Source organism: Nematolebias whitei, chromosome 18, assembly GCF_014905685.2.
Source record: "Nematolebias whitei isolate Nwh7 chromosome 18, NemWhi1, whole genome shotgun sequence".
NCBI lineage: Eukaryota > Metazoa > Chordata > Actinopteri > Cyprinodontiformes > Rivulidae > Nematolebias > Nematolebias whitei.
The window spans coordinates 22,899,602-22,917,810 of NC_056515.1; the positions used below are offsets into that span (position 1 = coordinate 22,899,602).

At 38.8% G+C, this 18,209-nt stretch overlaps 1 protein-coding gene across 1 annotated transcript; it reads left to right on the forward strand.

The window, feature by feature from the left end:
- Positions 1-4,308: 4,308 nt before the first annotated feature.
- thbs4b (thrombospondin 4b) lies at positions 4,309-17,882 on the forward strand (the record flags this gene model as incomplete). Its single annotated transcript, XM_037692466.1, is given in 14 exon segments — positions 4,309-4,392; positions 9,859-10,056; positions 11,642-11,892; positions 11,987-12,089; positions 12,258-12,340; positions 12,471-12,522; positions 13,603-13,754; positions 14,482-14,619; positions 16,103-16,180; positions 16,287-16,439; positions 16,547-16,651; positions 16,722-16,829; positions 16,899-17,058; positions 17,764-17,882. Coding segments are annotated over 14 exon segments (1,779 nt in total), but the record flags the coding sequence as incomplete, so codon positions are not given.
- Positions 17,883-18,209: the final 327 nt, after the last annotated feature.

Below are 18,209 nucleotides of genomic sequence, written 5' to 3' on the forward strand. Positions count from 1 at the left end.
AATAACGTATCTATAAACTATTTATTAGTCATCTATAAGGGGAGCCTTATTATAAAGTGGTACCAACAATGTTGTACTCATTCTGCTTGAATATATTCACCTGGTTAGGTCCTTTTTGGTGTATAAAATTTAAAAAAAAAGTTTTTCAAACTCATCATATTCATGATGTGAAAAATGTTAGTTTTGGCTTTGGTTTTTATCTGTTTTTGTCTAAGAAACCGTAATACGGTGGCCCTAAGGTGTAAATGAACAACATTTGAACAAATGCAATTACATTTGAAAAAATGCAACAAAAACAACAAAACCACAACAAAATTTGAAAAACTGAATTACATTAAGCCAAAGCGAAAGTGGCCTGAATCACTTTAGAAAAAACGGGATTACATTAGAAAAAATGGAATTACATTTAAAAAATAAAGTTATTAAATAATACTAATAAATGATAATAATAATAAAGTTAATAAAGTACAAAATTTTAAAAAGCTTCCAGTTTGGCTTAATGTAATTCCGTTTGTTCAAATGTTGTTAATTTACACCTTAGGGGCACCATAAAGAAAGGCTCTGTTCAAACGTCATTGAGGAACCAAGACTATTGGTTAATTTCAAATGATCACCAAAAAAAAAATGTGCGGACAAATTTTAAACATAATTGTTTTTATTAATTCCAATTAAAAGGTCTTTATACAAACATTAAAATTTTAAAAAAAGGCAAAGTTACATTTAGAAAGCACAAGCTGCCAGGCAATTATCAAAAAGATGAACTCCAGTGTTTGTAGCAAAACATAATGACAATCAAGGATTCAAGTTTTTTTAATTTACAGGAGTGCTGCATGATGTCATCTTTAAATCTGTTCACACTGCAGCTAAATCTGTTTCTCAGAAACAGTCATATTATTGTTTGTCAGAATGGATTTTTGTATCAGAAAACACCAAATTATCTGCTGAGGTAAAGTGAGTCACTGGTGTGTATTTTGAACAGCATTCTAGATGTTTGTTTTTTTTAAGAAACTTATTAAATGACAGTTTATTGTGTCCTGATTTTTCTGAGTGTTGCAGTGTAGTTGACTCTTCTAGTGTATGTGTGGGAGAGACATTGTTGCATTGTGAGCAACACCAAATACAATTTGAAATCTCATTAGGCCTGAGACACACCTGTCAAAGATTCACGTTTCAATCTTCTCTCAAGTGACACCGAGTACATTTATAAGATGTGAGCGATAAACAGCAACATGCCTACTTGAACTATGGGAGTTGTATATCAATGAGTAAGTACTTGCTCATACATCTTAAAGTAATCCAGTTTGAACTTTGATCTATCAGACACCAAAATGTTAGCAAGACCCATAAAATTGTAAGAAACGCTGATGCACCGTGAGGTTAACGGACTTTAACTGAGTAAAGATAAATGGCAAGAGAAGAAAAGAACAATTTCTTATGTGGCTGAGTTTTATTAGAATAAACACAATGTAGTAAAGAAGGTCAGTGACAATGTGTTGTTTGCTTGTTTTTTTTGGGGGGGAGTAGTTTTTGGTGTATAGTGTTAAGGTTATTGGCTGCACTGTGGCACAGCTGGTAGAGCTGCCGCCTCTCAGCGAGAAAGTCGTCGGATCAAATCCCGGCCGGAGGCATTTCTAGGTGGAGTTTGCATGTTCTTTCCGTGCATGGGTGGGTTTTCTCCAGGTACTCCAGTTTCCTCCCACAGATCAAAAACATGCATGTTAGGCTGATTGGTAACTCTAAATTGTCCCTAGGTGTGAGTGAGAGAGTGAATGGGTGTTTGTCTCTATGTGTCCCTGTGATGGGCTGGAGACCTGTCCAGGGTGTCCCCCACCTCTTGTACAGTGACTGCTGGTTATGGGAACCAGTGACCCCATGAGACCTGAAAAAGAAGAAGCAGGTAAAGATAACGGATGTATGTTTTTCTGTGTTTTGTGGTCTTTGTGTTTAGTTTGGTTTCTTTGTGTTTTTCCTGTGCCAGTGTCACATTTTCCTCAGTTTGCGTTCTTCAGCTTCTGCCCCACCCACATTCACTGGTTCCCAGTCAGCATTAGTGTCACCTGTCTTCAGTTTCTTCATCAGCAGCATGCTATTTACACATTGATCTTCCTCCCCCTCAGCAGTCCATTGTTGTGTGCAACATGCACTGTCTGGGTTTCCTCCATTTGTAATAGGTTCTGCAGCACTAAGAAAAAAGTACAAAATACTACAAATATAGGTTTTGTAGTAATCTTTGTCAGTGACACCTAGCTCCACATTAAATCATTATTTATTTTTGTAATGTTGCACAACGTAGGCTTTATATGAAGTGCATAAAAATCATTATGTTGGCCATGCTTCACTTATAGTAACACAGTTCAGTTTAGTGTCATTGGGTTACAAATGTGCTGGAATTGTTTGTGACTTTTACAACATTTATGAGACGCTGACATCATGTGAGAGAGTCTCAGGGTTCAGTCAAATCGGCAATGGGAATAAAAATAGTCGGTGGATGGTGTCAGACACATTTGGGGTTTGGTTTTATCTCTTAGCCAGATGTCGTGTTCACTGTCTGACCTCATCGACCGTATCGTGATGTGAGCTGAGTCGAAACAACTGATGTGGTTTGTTGAGCCCCTGGCTGAAGGCGGGTGAGTGGGGGGTAGGATTGGGCGTGGGGGGCTCTGTTCTCCAGAACTACTCTTCCATTAAAGGATCATTTTGAAAACCGAGCAAAGCAAAGCTTTGAAACTCAGGAAGTATCAGAGTTTCTGAGCATCCTAGATGAAATACACATTAATAATAATAATAATAATAATAATGTCATCACAATGTCAGCACTGTATGTTTCCATACAATGGCGAAATTAGTCTCTGCATTTAACCCATCCACCACCAGGTGGTGCAGTGGGCAGCTATTGAAAGCGCCCGGGGGACATTTTGGGGATGAGGCGTGCTGCCCAGAGACGCCACGTGATGTGCAGTGACTGGGGATCGAACCTGGGACTTTCGGGTCCCAAGCCGGCTGCCCTGCCTCTACACCATCTCGGCCCCCATTAAGACACAAAATGTAAAAATGAAATTGATTATATTAAAAAATCCCTTGATTTATGGAAACTGTGAATAGCTGCTGTTTGTTGTCATAGTTATACGTGTTAGTCGTTTGTGAAAACAAAGACTAACACATGAGACTACTACGTTTAGCTACATTTGTAAACACTCCGCTTCTGTCAAGCATAACCTTCCGAGCCAATTCTTCTCCGCTGAGTTCACTGTCTGACTCCACATGCCTCCAGACGCCTCCTCCGTCTGTTCATGGCTGCTGCATGTAAGCTCCTGTCTGCGTATGACTGCCTGGTTAGCTCGGCACTCACCCCCACCACTCTTTTAGGGGCAGAGATTTTTTTAATTGTAGCTGCAAAAATGCTACTTGAAGGGGCAGATCGTATGTGATATTAAGCAGTCGCAAGTGGCTGTTATGTTTAAAATTAGTGTTTATGTAATTATTTTCAGTTTACATATCCAATATAAGTTTTATTTGTTCATATCTTTATTATTAGTAAGCCTGAGAGTTACCGGATCCAAGCAAACAGTTATCGAAATGCACCCTGTCAAAATAAGAGTTCCCGGGATCCAGCTCAAATTAAGCGCTGGTTTTGATCTCCTACCAGATTTATTAAATGCTATTTTCATGAAAATAATTAAAAAAAGCAAACTCTTTTAAAGACTTGAATCAACTCAACTCTCCCCAAAAATGCGGTTAAGTGTGTGGAGCCAAACTTGGTGACTGCCTGGCGGTCGTTTCAGTCAGGTTAACCCAACTTGCAAAGGATCTGGAGCCCCTATTCCTTCAACTGCCCAGGAATGGAAAGGGGAAAACTGTAGCACGTGAAAGGTGTCACATCTGATCGCTGGGCGCAAGGTGAAAGAATTCCCTGCTTTCAACGCAGTCTGGAAGTCAAACGTGTAAAACCCATTTTCACATGTGAAAGCTGGTGACGAACAGTGAAAATGACATTTCCTTTGGGAATTTGGAGCTGCAAGTAGAAGCTAACGTGTTGTTTTCCCAGGTCACTCCTTCACTACATGGGGCCGTCTTAGGAAAGTTTTAAAAGCAGGTTTTACCCTGATGCTCCTCCCTCAGTAGCACTCCTGCAAATCCCTTTTCCCCCATTCACAATCCAGAGACACACAAAAACATTCATCAGGTTTTAACAGGCTTGATATGAGTCGTTCTTTACTATTAATTAAAATACATATATAGATATTTATATATTGCAACACTTGCGGGCATCTCTACACAGAAACTCCAGAGCTGAGACCAGTTGGAGGGACAAGATGGTTGGGTGGACAGCTTTTATTCTGGCCTCACAGCTGCTGTTAAAACTCTGTATGCACGTGGAGGCCCAGGCTTTGAGTAAGTATTATTCCAACTGATTTAATTTACTTTAAACCTGTTTTTTTTATTATTATCATGTTGCATTTTCAATTTCAGCAACTGCGCTTGCTGGTGACTGTGAAAGAGTTTTGAGCCTTTCTTGGTGCAACTAATATTTCAGCACAAAAAAATAATACTTTTTACTGTATTTTTTTAATCCTCGACATAATGTAATTCTGCTTCTGTCTTTTTGTTAAATCAGTCAAAGCAGATTTGATTGCACCACCACTTTGTGTTTGAACACGTGGGTTTAGGGCGTAAGCAGACACTGTGAACGCAGATATCATTTTCAAACCCAAAGGATTAGACACGGTGAACGACACTCGCTGAGGTGTGATGAAAGTGCTCAACATTCCTGTCAGTCGTCGAGATGAGTTGAACATTGTGTGTGTGTGTGTGTGCTTCTGCAGATGTTTAGAAATCCAACCAGCCATATCTGCTTCATCAGATCAGCTTTCAGGAGGTTTAGCTCTCTGGCACACATTTGTTTAAACTAATTCCCAGCTTGATCACACACATGGGAATAATTAGAGATGATAACACTGAACTTCACACTCTATTCGTTCTGCCTCCGATACACAATCACAGTCACACACATTTGACCAAACAGCTGAAAATGTGCATACATGTTGGTGTTTGTAGTTTTTATCCAGGAATTTAAGCAAACTTCAATCATTTCAATCCTTATGGTGCCCGAGTCATTGGATAAAATCAGATTATTCGTCTATTATTACCCATGACTGATTAAATAACTGGAGTTTATTGCATAAAAAAAAATGGAACCAACTTAAAGCATTGCTTCAATTTGAATTCAGAGGCACAAAGCTGAGACGTAATCATTTGTAGGAGATATTGAAAACATCAGTCAGTTTTAACATCCCAAGGATGACTTCACACATTAAAAATTGGAACTCGTTTCTTTAGTTTTAAACACAGAAAATCTCTGAGTGCCAAAACGTCGTCCGAAATTATTTCTGTTTAGTAATATTGCAGTGCCAAACAGATCTCGAAACTAATTTGTAAATAAATGAGAGGGTTTGTATTTGCAGGGAATTAATTACCTTCTGTGTCTGGAGATTTTGAGTTCATGGTTTAGCTGCCCATCCCCCCATCGTCGGCTGTTCTCGCTTGCAGCTCATGAGGAGGGTTTAGTCACAGCTTGGTATTACTTTTTCATGTGCAGAACTGTTGAATTTTTGTAGATTTTCATCAACATTTTTAATAGAGGCCACAAAAGAATAGTAACTTTTTTTAGCTTTGTTATTTTCTTGGAAATATTACTGCTTAAGGATGAGTCACTGGTGAAGAATCTTGTTGCAGAAGGCTAACTTGTTAACATTTTATAAGGGTGTAACCTGAATCGTGTATTCCTCGGCCTAACTGGGCTTTTTGTGAAGCTGAACCAAACTGTTTTTGACAGCGTCAAGTCTACCAATAATCTAAGAGAGGGTTCAGTTTGATGCAATAAACAGATCATCACCACACAAGTAAAAGAAACAAAGAACATTCATTATAATGCTAACATCTTCTGACTAACTTAAAAATATATAGTTCAGATTCTTTTAAAAATCGGTTTCTGTGGAGTGTTTATGAGTAGCTAATATCTTACCTGCAGCAGACAGCCGTTGGAATGATCTCAGTCTGAAGAATTATAAAGTCTTATGGAGTCAAGCTGAAAGCTACTGAGAGCAGAGTTCATTTGAGTACATCTCCATCACCTAACACCAGTCAAACCTGAAAAAACTTAAAGATGGTTAAGCAAATGGTGTATTAAAAATAAATTAATGCTTAATGGTTGACGCATTCAATTCAATTCAAAAATACTTTATTAATCCCAAAGGGAAATTATTTTGTTGTTGTAACTCGTTATCCTCATTTCATTAAGAGATGTTATAGATACTGATGGCTGTAGACAGGAAGGATCTCTTGTAAAGATCCATCCCACAGTGGATCCTAAGAAACTGGTTGCAGATGCCATCTGATCCGTCCACCCAGACTCAGCTGACCTCTCGGTTCCCCTGAACTGTAGGACCGCCTGAATGCCGGGCAGAACTCCTCCCAGAGCGATGGCCACTCCTCCCAGCAGTCTGCCGAGCTCCATAGCTGCGGACAGCCAATTGTAGGTGCTGAGGGACGATCCTGTCCTTCTGCTGTCGTGAGCCGTGTTTCCTGCTAGTTCCAGGATCTCAGTGGTCAGGCACTCGAGCACAGCTGGCAGGTAGATGAGAATGCGTCCACATAACATCCTTTTCAACTCATTTAAGAGTTGGGGCCATAGTTGAGATATTATTTGAGCTTTAGTATTGCATTTAGTTGCACTTCCATATTGCAACTTGTGTTCCACATAGAAAGTGTTGCAATGAACAATTTTAAATGAAAATAATCATAGACAGAAGCTGATTTGAGCTATCTTATATCCGTTTTGGAGTGACGTTAACTTGACTCCTCATGCTAATTTCATCATGTTGTAGAGTTGCATTCAGGCCTAAAAATTCCAACCCGGTCCAAGCCCATAGGCATTTTGTTCGAGCCCAACCCAATTTGTAAGTAAATCATTTTGACATAAAAGTTTTAAAAATGTATTTCAAAGAAAAGAAGATATAAAATTTCTTGTTTATGAACAAGAGTCAGTGGATTTTTATAGTAATTATAGTCATTAACAGTCTGCGGACGCACGCGGCTGATGATCCGGTTGTCCATCTGAAGCTTCAGGTTTTTTTTTTTACCTCTTTCAGCCGGCCGGTCAGTGGACGCACGCGGCTGATGATCCGGTTATCCATATGAAGCTTATCAGGACCTTTTTTTACCTCTTTCAACCGGCCGGTTGGACCCGAGCATGCACCTGGCACATATCAGCAGGTTTCACTGTGCTGGCTTTGCAGAGTGAGCTCTCCCATTTTTAGCTTTTGTTTAATACTTTCCAGCTCCATTATGTTGCTTGTTGTGGATCAATTGCAAATCCTAAGATGTGTGATAAGAGCAAAGCAGGGTGGGCGGGGCCACAGGCGCAAATGTTGTGCAATGCGCCAGCACTACTCTATCTTTTCACAGTCTGATTAACTTCTGCACTCTATTTTATTTCTTTCTCATCCTGAACATATAAAACTGCCTCATCCTCTACAAGTAGATTAACACATTTTATATTGTGCATTCTTATATTTTTTGTGATGTATGATTCATAAAACCACATCAAAAGTCAGAGACTAACTTGACCTGCCCATCAAGCACATACTTTTGACCTGACCCGATGAATTTCGGGTCAGAAATCGCAACTCTATCTTGTTGTTGTTGTAGATTATTTGAACTCTGTCTGCTGCAGGTAAGATATTAGTTACTCATACCTACTTCATGTTATCCTACTGAACCACTCCTTTGAAACAGCTGCAAGATGAGAGTGGGAATACTTGGATTTGACAAACATTTACATTAAAAAAAAACATTTTATACAATAACTTCACACTATAAGTTTGTAAAAAAAAAAAAGAAAAAAGATCAATACAGTAATGTCAGGAATCAATAAACTACTAATTATATAGATTTGTTGTTTGTTGTTTTGGTCTCATTAACACGCACACAAAAAAAAGAAAAAGTACAGACAGCCATAAAGTCCGTGTTAGGAATTCTGAGTGGATGTTCAGAAACTCAAGACTATATAAAAAAGACCAGACTGGCAGACATTCATTTTCATTCACTTTTTGCTTTCAGGTTTAATTACTATTATTTAGGTTTAGTCACTTAAAGATCATTTTGATTAATTTAAGCATCTAAATCACTTAATGAAGCTTAGAAAAACATCCTTGCTGGATTACAAAAGACCATTCAACAATGGTGATGTCCACTCAGGCTTTTAACAACTCACTTCCTTGAGATAAAATATAATCCCTCTTTTTTGCATAGATTTCTTGAACAGTACTATTCTTGTGTATCTGCAAAAATACAGTTCACTTCTGAATATTATATTGGAATGCTAAAAGAAACAGATAATTTAGAAAGTTAACAACTTATGAGGTTAAAGAGAAAAAAAAAAAAAACATGTCAGTGCAATCACCCGACAAGAAGCAGATGTAGAGTGTCTTGGATCATAAAGTATCTTGAATAAAATATATTGGACGTCCATTAGCTTTGACATTAATGAGACTTCACTCTTTATGTTAATCACATCCCAGAGCTGGTGATATATTTCTGTCATCACTGTGAGACTTTGACATGATATTTTTAAACGTTTAATGACAAATCTCAACTTTCTTCACAGGAAAACTCCATTGTGGAGCATTTGTTAAGCAGAGAAATGAAGAATGTTTCACCATTTGCTTACTTAAAAGTAAACTAACCATAGCAGATGTATGTGCCGGCTTGAAGAGAGGGACAAGACTCTGGATTTAACTTAATGGCTTCGAGCTGGAGTAGTTTTATGAAGCTTGAAATTTGAGGTTAATCACGGGGTGATGGGAAGCACTTTCTCAGGGTGTTTTGTGGAAGACATCATTGACCACTCGGAGCGCTCTGTCCAGAAGACTTTTGAACAACAGAACTGTTTGCTGTCTTTGTGAGGAGGTTTAACGGGTACAATAACACTAAAGATATGAAACATACATTTCATTTCATTTTTTTCATTTACACTTTATTTATACAGGTAGTCTCATTGAGCCACGAGAACTCATGGTGGATTGTGTTCATTTTGTTCGGTTAGCCTAAACATTTTATATTTTCAAATACAAAAAAAATCATATGTAAGTGTTTTAATCATGGTATAAATACAAACTTTTGGTGACTCGGTCCCACTTCATTGTGATTTATCTGACAAAACATGCACTGTAAAGCCATGAAAGGAGGAGAAAAAAAAAAAAAAGAAAGAAAGAAAGAAAGGCAGGATGGGGGTGGTGTATTCTTGGCTAACGACGGCCAGTCTCTGCGACCATTTGGGAGTAATTTTGCTTCCTTAGAACCAAGGGCCTTGCTGACTGCTTTATGGTTCTTGTGTATTTGTGATGTGTGCAGACAGTGGACATATCCTGTGGTCTGCTCAGCTCCCAAGTCACTTTATTAAAGAGAAATTCAAACGATAAGTGTTTTCTCTCTTCTTCCGTGTCCAGTCAGCAGATGCTCTGGATTTTGTCAAGCTTCTGCCTGTGAATAAAAACCCATCAGCCATTTTAAACAGGGATCAAATAAAAAAGTAAATAAATATGAAAACGTAAATTGCCACGCCATTAGCTTTGATTTGTTGCAAAAAGCTGCCTCTTTGTGGTTCCTTTGAGACTGCCAAGTTTTTGCAGCAGCTTGCAAGAGCAACAAACACTTGGACGACATCATTATTTCCTTGTCGACTCAGAATGTGTTTACCCCGACAACAGCCGAGTGTGGCTTTAGGTCGTAAATGTTTATATGTTATCATCTATTGCTCATGTGATTAACCGTTTCTCTTCTCTGTATCCCTGTCAACAGTTTATGATCTGCTCACATCGCCCGATTGCTTGCCAGACCTGCTGCAGGGCGGTCTGGCCGAACAGGGGGTGACTGAGGCTTTCATCCTAACCTCCTTCAAGCTGCAACCCAAAACTGGAACCACTGTGTTTACTCTGTACAACCCCAGGGACAACAGCAAATACTTTGAGTTCACAGTGATGGGGAAGCTCAACCGAGGTACAAAAATATGAAAAAGACTTCATCAGTTGACTATTCAGTGTGATATTAAAGGAATAATCCAGATGTTTTGAAGCAGTCTGCAGAAAGATTGCAAACAATAATATTTTACCTGTCATAAACCGCTTTGTGAACCACCTTAGTTTGGAAAAATATATTTAATTTTGAATGGACTGATGAATGAACAGCTAGCAAAGCCAGTACCAAAGTAGAATGCTGTCATCTAAAAGAACTGGAATCTCAAACATATAGTGGTTTAAGCAAATGTTGTTCTGAACCTTTACTTCTCTTGTAATGCGCACAAAAAGCATACAACAGGGTGCAAAGCATATGACAGGGTGCTGAGGGAGGAGGTGTGGTATTGCATGTCTGGAGTGGCAGAAACGTATGTTAGACTGGTACAGGACATGTATGAGGACAGCAGGACAGTGGTGAGATGTGCTGTAGGAGTGACAGACAACTTTAAAGTGAAGGGGGGAGTGCATCAAGGATCAGCTCTGAGCCCCCTTCTTGTTTGCTCTGGTGATGGACCGACTAACAGATAAGGTCAGGCAGGAATCCCTGTGGACTATGGTGTTTGCAGATGACATTGTGATCTGTTGTGAGAACAGGGCACAGATGGAAGAGAACTTGGAGAGGTGGAGGTATGCACTTGAAAGAAGAGGAATGAAAGTCAGCCAAAGTAAGACAGAGTACATGTGTGTGAATGAGAGGGAGGTCGGTGGAACAATGAGGCTACAAGGAGCAGAGGTCACAAAGGTGCAGGACTTCAAGTACATGGGGTCCACTGTCCAGGGAAATGGGGAGTGTGGTAAAGAGGTGAAAAAGAGAGTCCAGGCAGGATGGAGTGGGTGGAAAAAAGTTTCACGCGTGATTTGTGACTAAAGGGTGTCAGCAAAGGTCAAATGAAAAGTTTACAAGACATTTGTGAGACCAGCTGTGTTGTATGGTCCAGAGACAGTGGCACTGACAAAAAGACAAGAGAAAGAACTGGAAGTGGCAGAAATTAAGATGTTGAGGTTCTCCTTAGGACTGACAAGGATGGATAAGATTAGGAATGAGATCATCAGAGGTACAGCACAGGTTGAACAACTGGGAGATAAAGTAAGAGAGGCCAGACTGAGATGGTCTGGCCATGTCCAGAAGAGGGACCGTGGGTATGTTGGTAGAAGGATGTTAGAAATGCAGCTGCCAGGAAAAATACAAAGAGGAGATATATGGATGTAGTTAGATTGAGGACAGAGGATGGAGAGAACAGAGTGAGATGGAGGAGGATGACTCACTGTGGAGACCTCTGAAGAAGGAAAAGCCGAAAGAAGAAGAAGAAGATTTGTCTTGCAATACACCATTAAATGGGCAAATGCTCAGACTAGCTACTAGCTTGTGTTATATTAGAAATAAACTATTTTTCTGTGCAATGGTATTTCAAACAGCTTTCTACACCAGACATTCTTTCTTCAAAACCTTTATGAATAACTGTGCATATGAATTCAAAATTACATGTTTTCATCTAACTGTTGTATTACCTACTTTAAAACAAACCTAGAGTAAATTTTGTTTTCTGCACTGCCTTGTCCTCTCGAAGCTGTGTTACGTTACCTGCGGAGCGACAAGAGAACAAGCTCCATTACTTTCAACAACCTGGTGCTGGCAGATGGCCAGCAACACCGACTGTTGTTCCACCTGAAGGGGCTGCAGCAGCAGGGGCCAGGCGGGGTGGAGCTGCATCTGGACTGCAGGCTGGTCGAGACGGTCAGGGATCTTCCGGCTGCCTTCCGAGGTTTGCCTGCAGGGTATGGTATGGTGGAGCTAAAGACGATGCAAGCCAGGGAGCAGGTGAACTGTCACAATGATTATAGAATAATGGCTCCTGTCTCAGTCATGCCTCTGCAAATTTAGAAAAGTGTCCACTTTTGTTCTGTGCTAACAGGAGAGTTTAGACGAGCTAAAACTGGTGGTCGGGGACTCGTTTGAGAACGTTGCATCATTACAAGACTGTCATTTCCAGCAAAGAGACTCAGTCCAAACTCTGGGTAAGATTCTTTGAGTGGAAACAAATGCCCATAGAGACAGCTAAATGTTTCCCAGGGTAACACTTTGAGCCATAAAATAGTAGCATGCAATAGAGCTGATGAGACACCCACTGAGAATCTACCAGCCTCTGATTTTGTTCAACCAAATTAACAGTTTCTTTCTCCTAGGGGTCAACACAAAGCAGCTATCTAATCAAATGCAGGAGTTAACAAAGGTGATAAATGAACTGAAGGAGGTGCTCATTCAGCAGGTAACCACCTCAAACAGTTCCTCTGAGACTACTTAAGCCATGCATCTTCTACGCTGACCTCCCTGCCAACACAACTGCAAAAAAACATCACAATGTTTTTTTTATTATTTTTTATTTCTTCCTCCTTCAGGTTAAGGAAACCTCTTTCCTTAGAAACACCATCTCTGAGTGTCAGGCCTGTGGTAAGAACATAAAGCTCAGTCAGTCCCTCAATAGTGAATATATTTAATGATGTTCATAAAGATTAATGTGTAAATGCTGTTGGGTTTTTTACATATGTATTTTTAGCAATCAAACTACTTCTTCATAGTGTGTGCCAATTCAATCATTCATACTGTATATCAAAATGTTGCATTCATTCTGGAGATGGGTAATACGATTTTTATTTATTTATTTTATACATTTTAAAATATTGAACTTAAGTTGGAAATATTTTTGCATAAAATTACCCTGATATCTCTTCAGCTCTTTCAAAACAATGTTGTTTCTGAAATCTGCTTTAGCTTAGTTGCTCTATTTTTAATTTTTTTTTTATGTTGCTTCTAACTTATAGCTACATTTTAGCTACTACTAGTGTTTTGGCTTTGAGCTATTATTATGCAACTGTTAGGTTTTACATACCGTATTTTCCGGCATATAAGTCACTGTTTTTAGCATAGATTTGTCAGTCCTGCGACTTATATATATTTGTTTGTTTTTTCCATATTCATAACACAATTTTTGACTGATGCTTTAAATGTCTGAGAACTGCAACAGCGAGTCCTCTTGTGTGCGCTCGCTTCATTCAGCTGGTGCAGGCGGAGGAACGCTGGAGAGCTAGCAGCTGCAATGAATGGACGGATGGTGCCGCACTGCCCAGGCGAAATGAAGCTTAACCATTTAATGAACTCATAATAAACGCAACGCGTCAGCGATGATGCATAATAAATGCGATTTATACGCTGAAGTGACTTATATATGTTTTTTTTTTCATCTTCATGATGCTTTTTTGACTGATGCGACTTATTTACCGGAAAATACGGTATTTTAGCTCTTATCTGTTGGTTTGCTTCTTTTAGCCTTTTACCCAGCTTTTTACCCTTTAAGCTAACATTTTGCTACATTTAGCTTTTAGCCAGTCTTTTGCTCTTATTATGCTTTTAACTTGTGCTCTACTTCTTTTACAAACTCAGTTTATGTCACTCAGCACTCAGTATCCACCCTCCATTTTCACAGAAAATGCCATTTCTCTAGTTAAAAATATATTTGTTTTCTGTTTAAAGGTCTTGGTGGTAGTGAGGTGGTGAAACCAAGATGTACCCCAGGTGTCTGTTTCCGTGACGATATGTGTGTTGAGACAGCGACTGGTGTTGAGTGTGCATCCTGTCCAGACGGATACACAGGAGATGGTTTCAACTGTGATGACGTAGATGAGGTACCAGAGAACAAGACGTTGTTTCATTGTGAGAATTACTTAACTTTGATCTGCATAATTAAGAACATTTAATTGGTATCCTGGTTCATCCACATTTGTACTTACCAGAGTGAGGTTTAAATACATCAAGCTGGCTCATATTATCTTCAAGTACTGCCCCATTCAGTTCCTGTTTTGGTTTTGGATTGAGATGACAAAAATGAGTTAGTTAAGCATCATTAATCCACTTCAAGGGTTGTCCACACATCAAAGTGTGGAAAAAATGTGGTGTTGGAAATTTTTTATGCATTTATTTGGTATAACAATATATGTTACAAAATAGCAATGAGCTGCGTGAAAGAGGTGTGTCCTTTAAATTATGTTGCTGAAAAGTTTGACTTCAGACCAAATGATTTCCTGGACCTCTGAAATTATGAGAAAATGTATATATTATTTTTTATTCTTTTAGAACGTTACAAAATACATCTGGCAAAAAGACCAAAAAAAGACTTGGAATGTAGGTAAAATGTTTAAAAGGGGTAAGGTCTTAAAATACAGAAACCATTAAAACTGGCTGTGTTTTCCTGTTTGTGCTCACCTCTTCCCTGAGGGTTAGAGCTCCTTCAGCAACTTCTTTCTTACAGGAGCAAAAAATGTCATCAGCCCAAAAGGCTTTTGGGAAAAGCCCTGAGAGAAACACATTTATTTCTGCTGCTTCAGCACAGATTGTGTCCTCCTTTTCTTACAGTGCCAGTTTAACCCCTGCTTCCCCGGAGTGAAGTGTGTGAACACCGCACCAGGCTTCCGCTGTGACGCCTGTCCACTGGGCTACGTCGGCCTGCCAGTCGAGGGCGTAGGCATTGTGTTCGCTCAGACTAACAAACAGGTAAAATAAATAAACACAAACAAATATATCCAATTTAACAACAAATGTTACACTTAGAACCAGATAAAATAGGACATTCTGTACAACTTTACTTACAATTAGGTTTATTCTTAACGTTGGTGTTCATTAATTGAATTTATGTAGCATCAGTATAAGACAAATATTGTAAAGAGAGAAAAAACATTGAAGTTTTACTAAAAACCCTGTTTTCAAAAAATTTTAATGTTGTTTAGACAATCTTTAATTATTACTGGACATGAGATTAAGAAAAAATAAGGAAATGTTATAGCCTGAAAACATTTTTTTTTTCTCAACATCAGAAGTGTCACTTAAAACAACTAATAATTAAAAATTCAAGCTCAAAGTACAAAGTAGAAAGATGTGCCTCCCCCTGATGTTCATCAAGAAGGATCCAGGTTGGGTGAAGCTGGACTGGCTCTTCTTTTCAGACTTGGAGGCCGCATCCTTATTTTCATTAGTTTGGGCTAATATTTTAATCCTACGAGTTTTTTATTCCATCAGTACTCTGTAAAACCTGAATTACAGACATATTTTAAATTTTTATGTGTTTTCATGAATGGTCCCAGTAGATGTAAGCTCTTACAGTTTGAGGAATTTTGTACCAGGGTTAAATTGATGAATAAAACTAGATGAATCCTGACAACTACATTTTGTTTCAAGGCTAAACTGATAAGAATTTACTGCTTAAAACCTTAGAGGTTGTAATAACACTGTGGCCTTACACGTACATTTAAGAGATAAAGAGTAAAGGATAAACTGACAATGTTGTGATATATTAAATAAAAAGTTTGCTCTCTGTGTGGTTGCAACATAAGAAAAATCTCATTTTTTATCAAATATGTTTTATTATAACTCCGACACAGAGTGTGAACTCATAACATGTGTGGAAATGTTATCGGATTAGTTTATAATGTGCAATCAATTTAAACTAAAACACATTTAGTTGATTACAAGCTGCATTTTTTCCATTTGATGTTATTTTTTGCTACATGCTGATTCTTTAAATTCAATATTTATGACTCATTACTAATATTAAATGAATAGAAAACATACATGTATTATCAAAGAGTCGTTTAATAAAAAAATGTTATTTAACATTGGTGCACAGATTACAACAATGCATAATTTAATTACCTATCCACCATTTTAACAATGTAGTTAGAATATTTTTTTCATTTGGAAAAAAAAAGTCATAGTTAAACCAGAAAGCATAGCTCAGCCCAAAGTTGAAAAATTAAAGCTATCACAATTCACCATGTTTTTAATCAAATCATGCAGTGTTATTTAATAATATAATCATCAGTAATTAAATATTTATAGCTACTGTATAAATTATATAAATGCTACTAAATTACGATGTGTGAATGTTGTTTGCTGCAACTGTTTTTTTTTATTTATTTGTTTTAAGTTATATTGAGTCACAAAGCATTATGGTGCATTTATTTTAATTTATTCATTTCAGGTTTGTGATGACGTTGATGAATGCAAAGGACCCGACAATGGAGGCTGTACTCCGAACTCAATCTGCCACAACTCTATGGTAAGACTGCAGTCCAACCAGTGTACATGTCTCAAGCTGGACGTTTCACTTCAGTCGAGCTGCTTTTAAAAGGAATCCAAATACAGCTGTCCCATTTCCCCCACAGGGCTCCTTTTACTGCGGCAGCTGTAAGACAGGTTTCACAGGGGACCAGGTGAAGGGCTGCGAGCCGGAGCTCAGCTGTGGAAACAGCCTGACCAACCCCTGTGACACCAACGCCCAATGTTTTCGAGAAAGAGATGGCTCCATCTCTTGTCAGGTGGGATTTTAGCCCAATCGCACATTCTTATAGTCTATACAGAAAATTCACACCTATGGTGAGGGTCTGTGAGCACTTTCTGTGAGGTGTTTCATTTGCTTCCAAAGTGTGGAATTGGCTGGGCCGGCAACGGATACCTGTGCGGGAAGGACACTGACATTGATGGGTATCCAGATGAGAAACTCAAATGCAAGGACCCAAGTTGTAAAAAGGTAAGGAGAGGTATCATAAAATAGTGTTTTGCTGAAACAGGAGGACCTTCATTTAGCTGTGTCTCTGCAGGATAACTGCATGTTTGTTCCAAACTCTGGTCAAGAGGACGCAGACAGGGACGGTATGGGAGACGCCTGTGATGACGATGCAGATGGTGATGGTATTCCAAACGAGCAGGTTGGTTGTTCATGAATAGTATATTTGAATTTGACATCTTATATTGACACTAAAACCTGTCTGTCTCAGGATAACTGTCGGTATAAGCCCAACGTGGACCAGAGGAACAGTGATAGAGACAACCACGGCGATGCTTGTGACAACTGCCGCTTGGTGGAGAACCCTGACCAAAGGGACACTGATAGCGATGGCAAAGGGGACGCCTGCGATGACGACATGGATGGAGATGGTACTACAAGAAATTACATCACCAACCCTGACATTCTTGTTATATAATCACTATCACTGAGGACTCATCGTTATCCTTTTTCATGTTCTCAACATGAATTATGGAAATAATCATGCAGGGAGGGTTTATGGTTTGTTCCAGATATGTCTAAATCATGCTGTTTAAATGTATTACTGTGTAGAAGTATGACTGTTTTTTATATGTAAGTGGAAGCAGAAGAGCACTGAAGAAAGAGGAAGAAAAAATCCAATATCAGCCTGACCCCAGAGCAAACACACTTTGATCACATAGTGGTATGATTACACCTCGAAAATCCCCACAGGACAGAGAGCTTCTCATCTACCGCTGCTGCTTGAAATTTGTGCATTCATCGTGCATCTACTGCCTCCCTGTGATGAATAAAAATACCATTAGACTCAAACATGTCTCAGATACACAGGAAATGCAACAGTGCACCCTAATGGTGCAAAAGTAAAGATTTAGACATTTGATGCTACCTTCACTGCAACTCTAGCCCTGTTTTCTGCTGAAGCTCTACTGGTTTAATAATACTATAATAATATTTTAATTTATTTTCTTCACAGAATGGTTCCAGTCAATCTTTCAAATTAAAAACAAACAGTGTATTGTCATAAAGAAGTTGGAAAGGTATAATATTAAAATTTTCAGTATGCTGAATGTCCACTCTGTGTGATTGGTGGGCAGGTCTGAAGAACTTCCTGGACAACTGCCAACGAGTCCAGAACAGAGACCAGCTGGACCGAGATGGAGATGGAGTGGGAGACGCCTGCGACAGCTGTCCTGACATCCCCAACCCAAACCAGGTCACTCAGAGTAACACGGAGAACATTTTTTAACTAACTCATCATTTACACTTTGCACAAATCAGAGTTAGAGATTCTTTACTGTTTGTGGTACATGTGGTGGAACGAGATTATGTACACGGGGTCCCAGTTACATCCCACAATAAAATGTAAAAGGAAAAACAGTAATAAGATCTAAGATATGAACTAAGAAAAATGTCAACTAAACATATAATAAGCACTAATAGCATAAAACAATAAAAGCAATATGCCCAACAGCAGCACGAACATGAGTCTGTGTGAACAGATGAGTATGAACACAGCAACTTGAAACAGATCAGCAGCAAC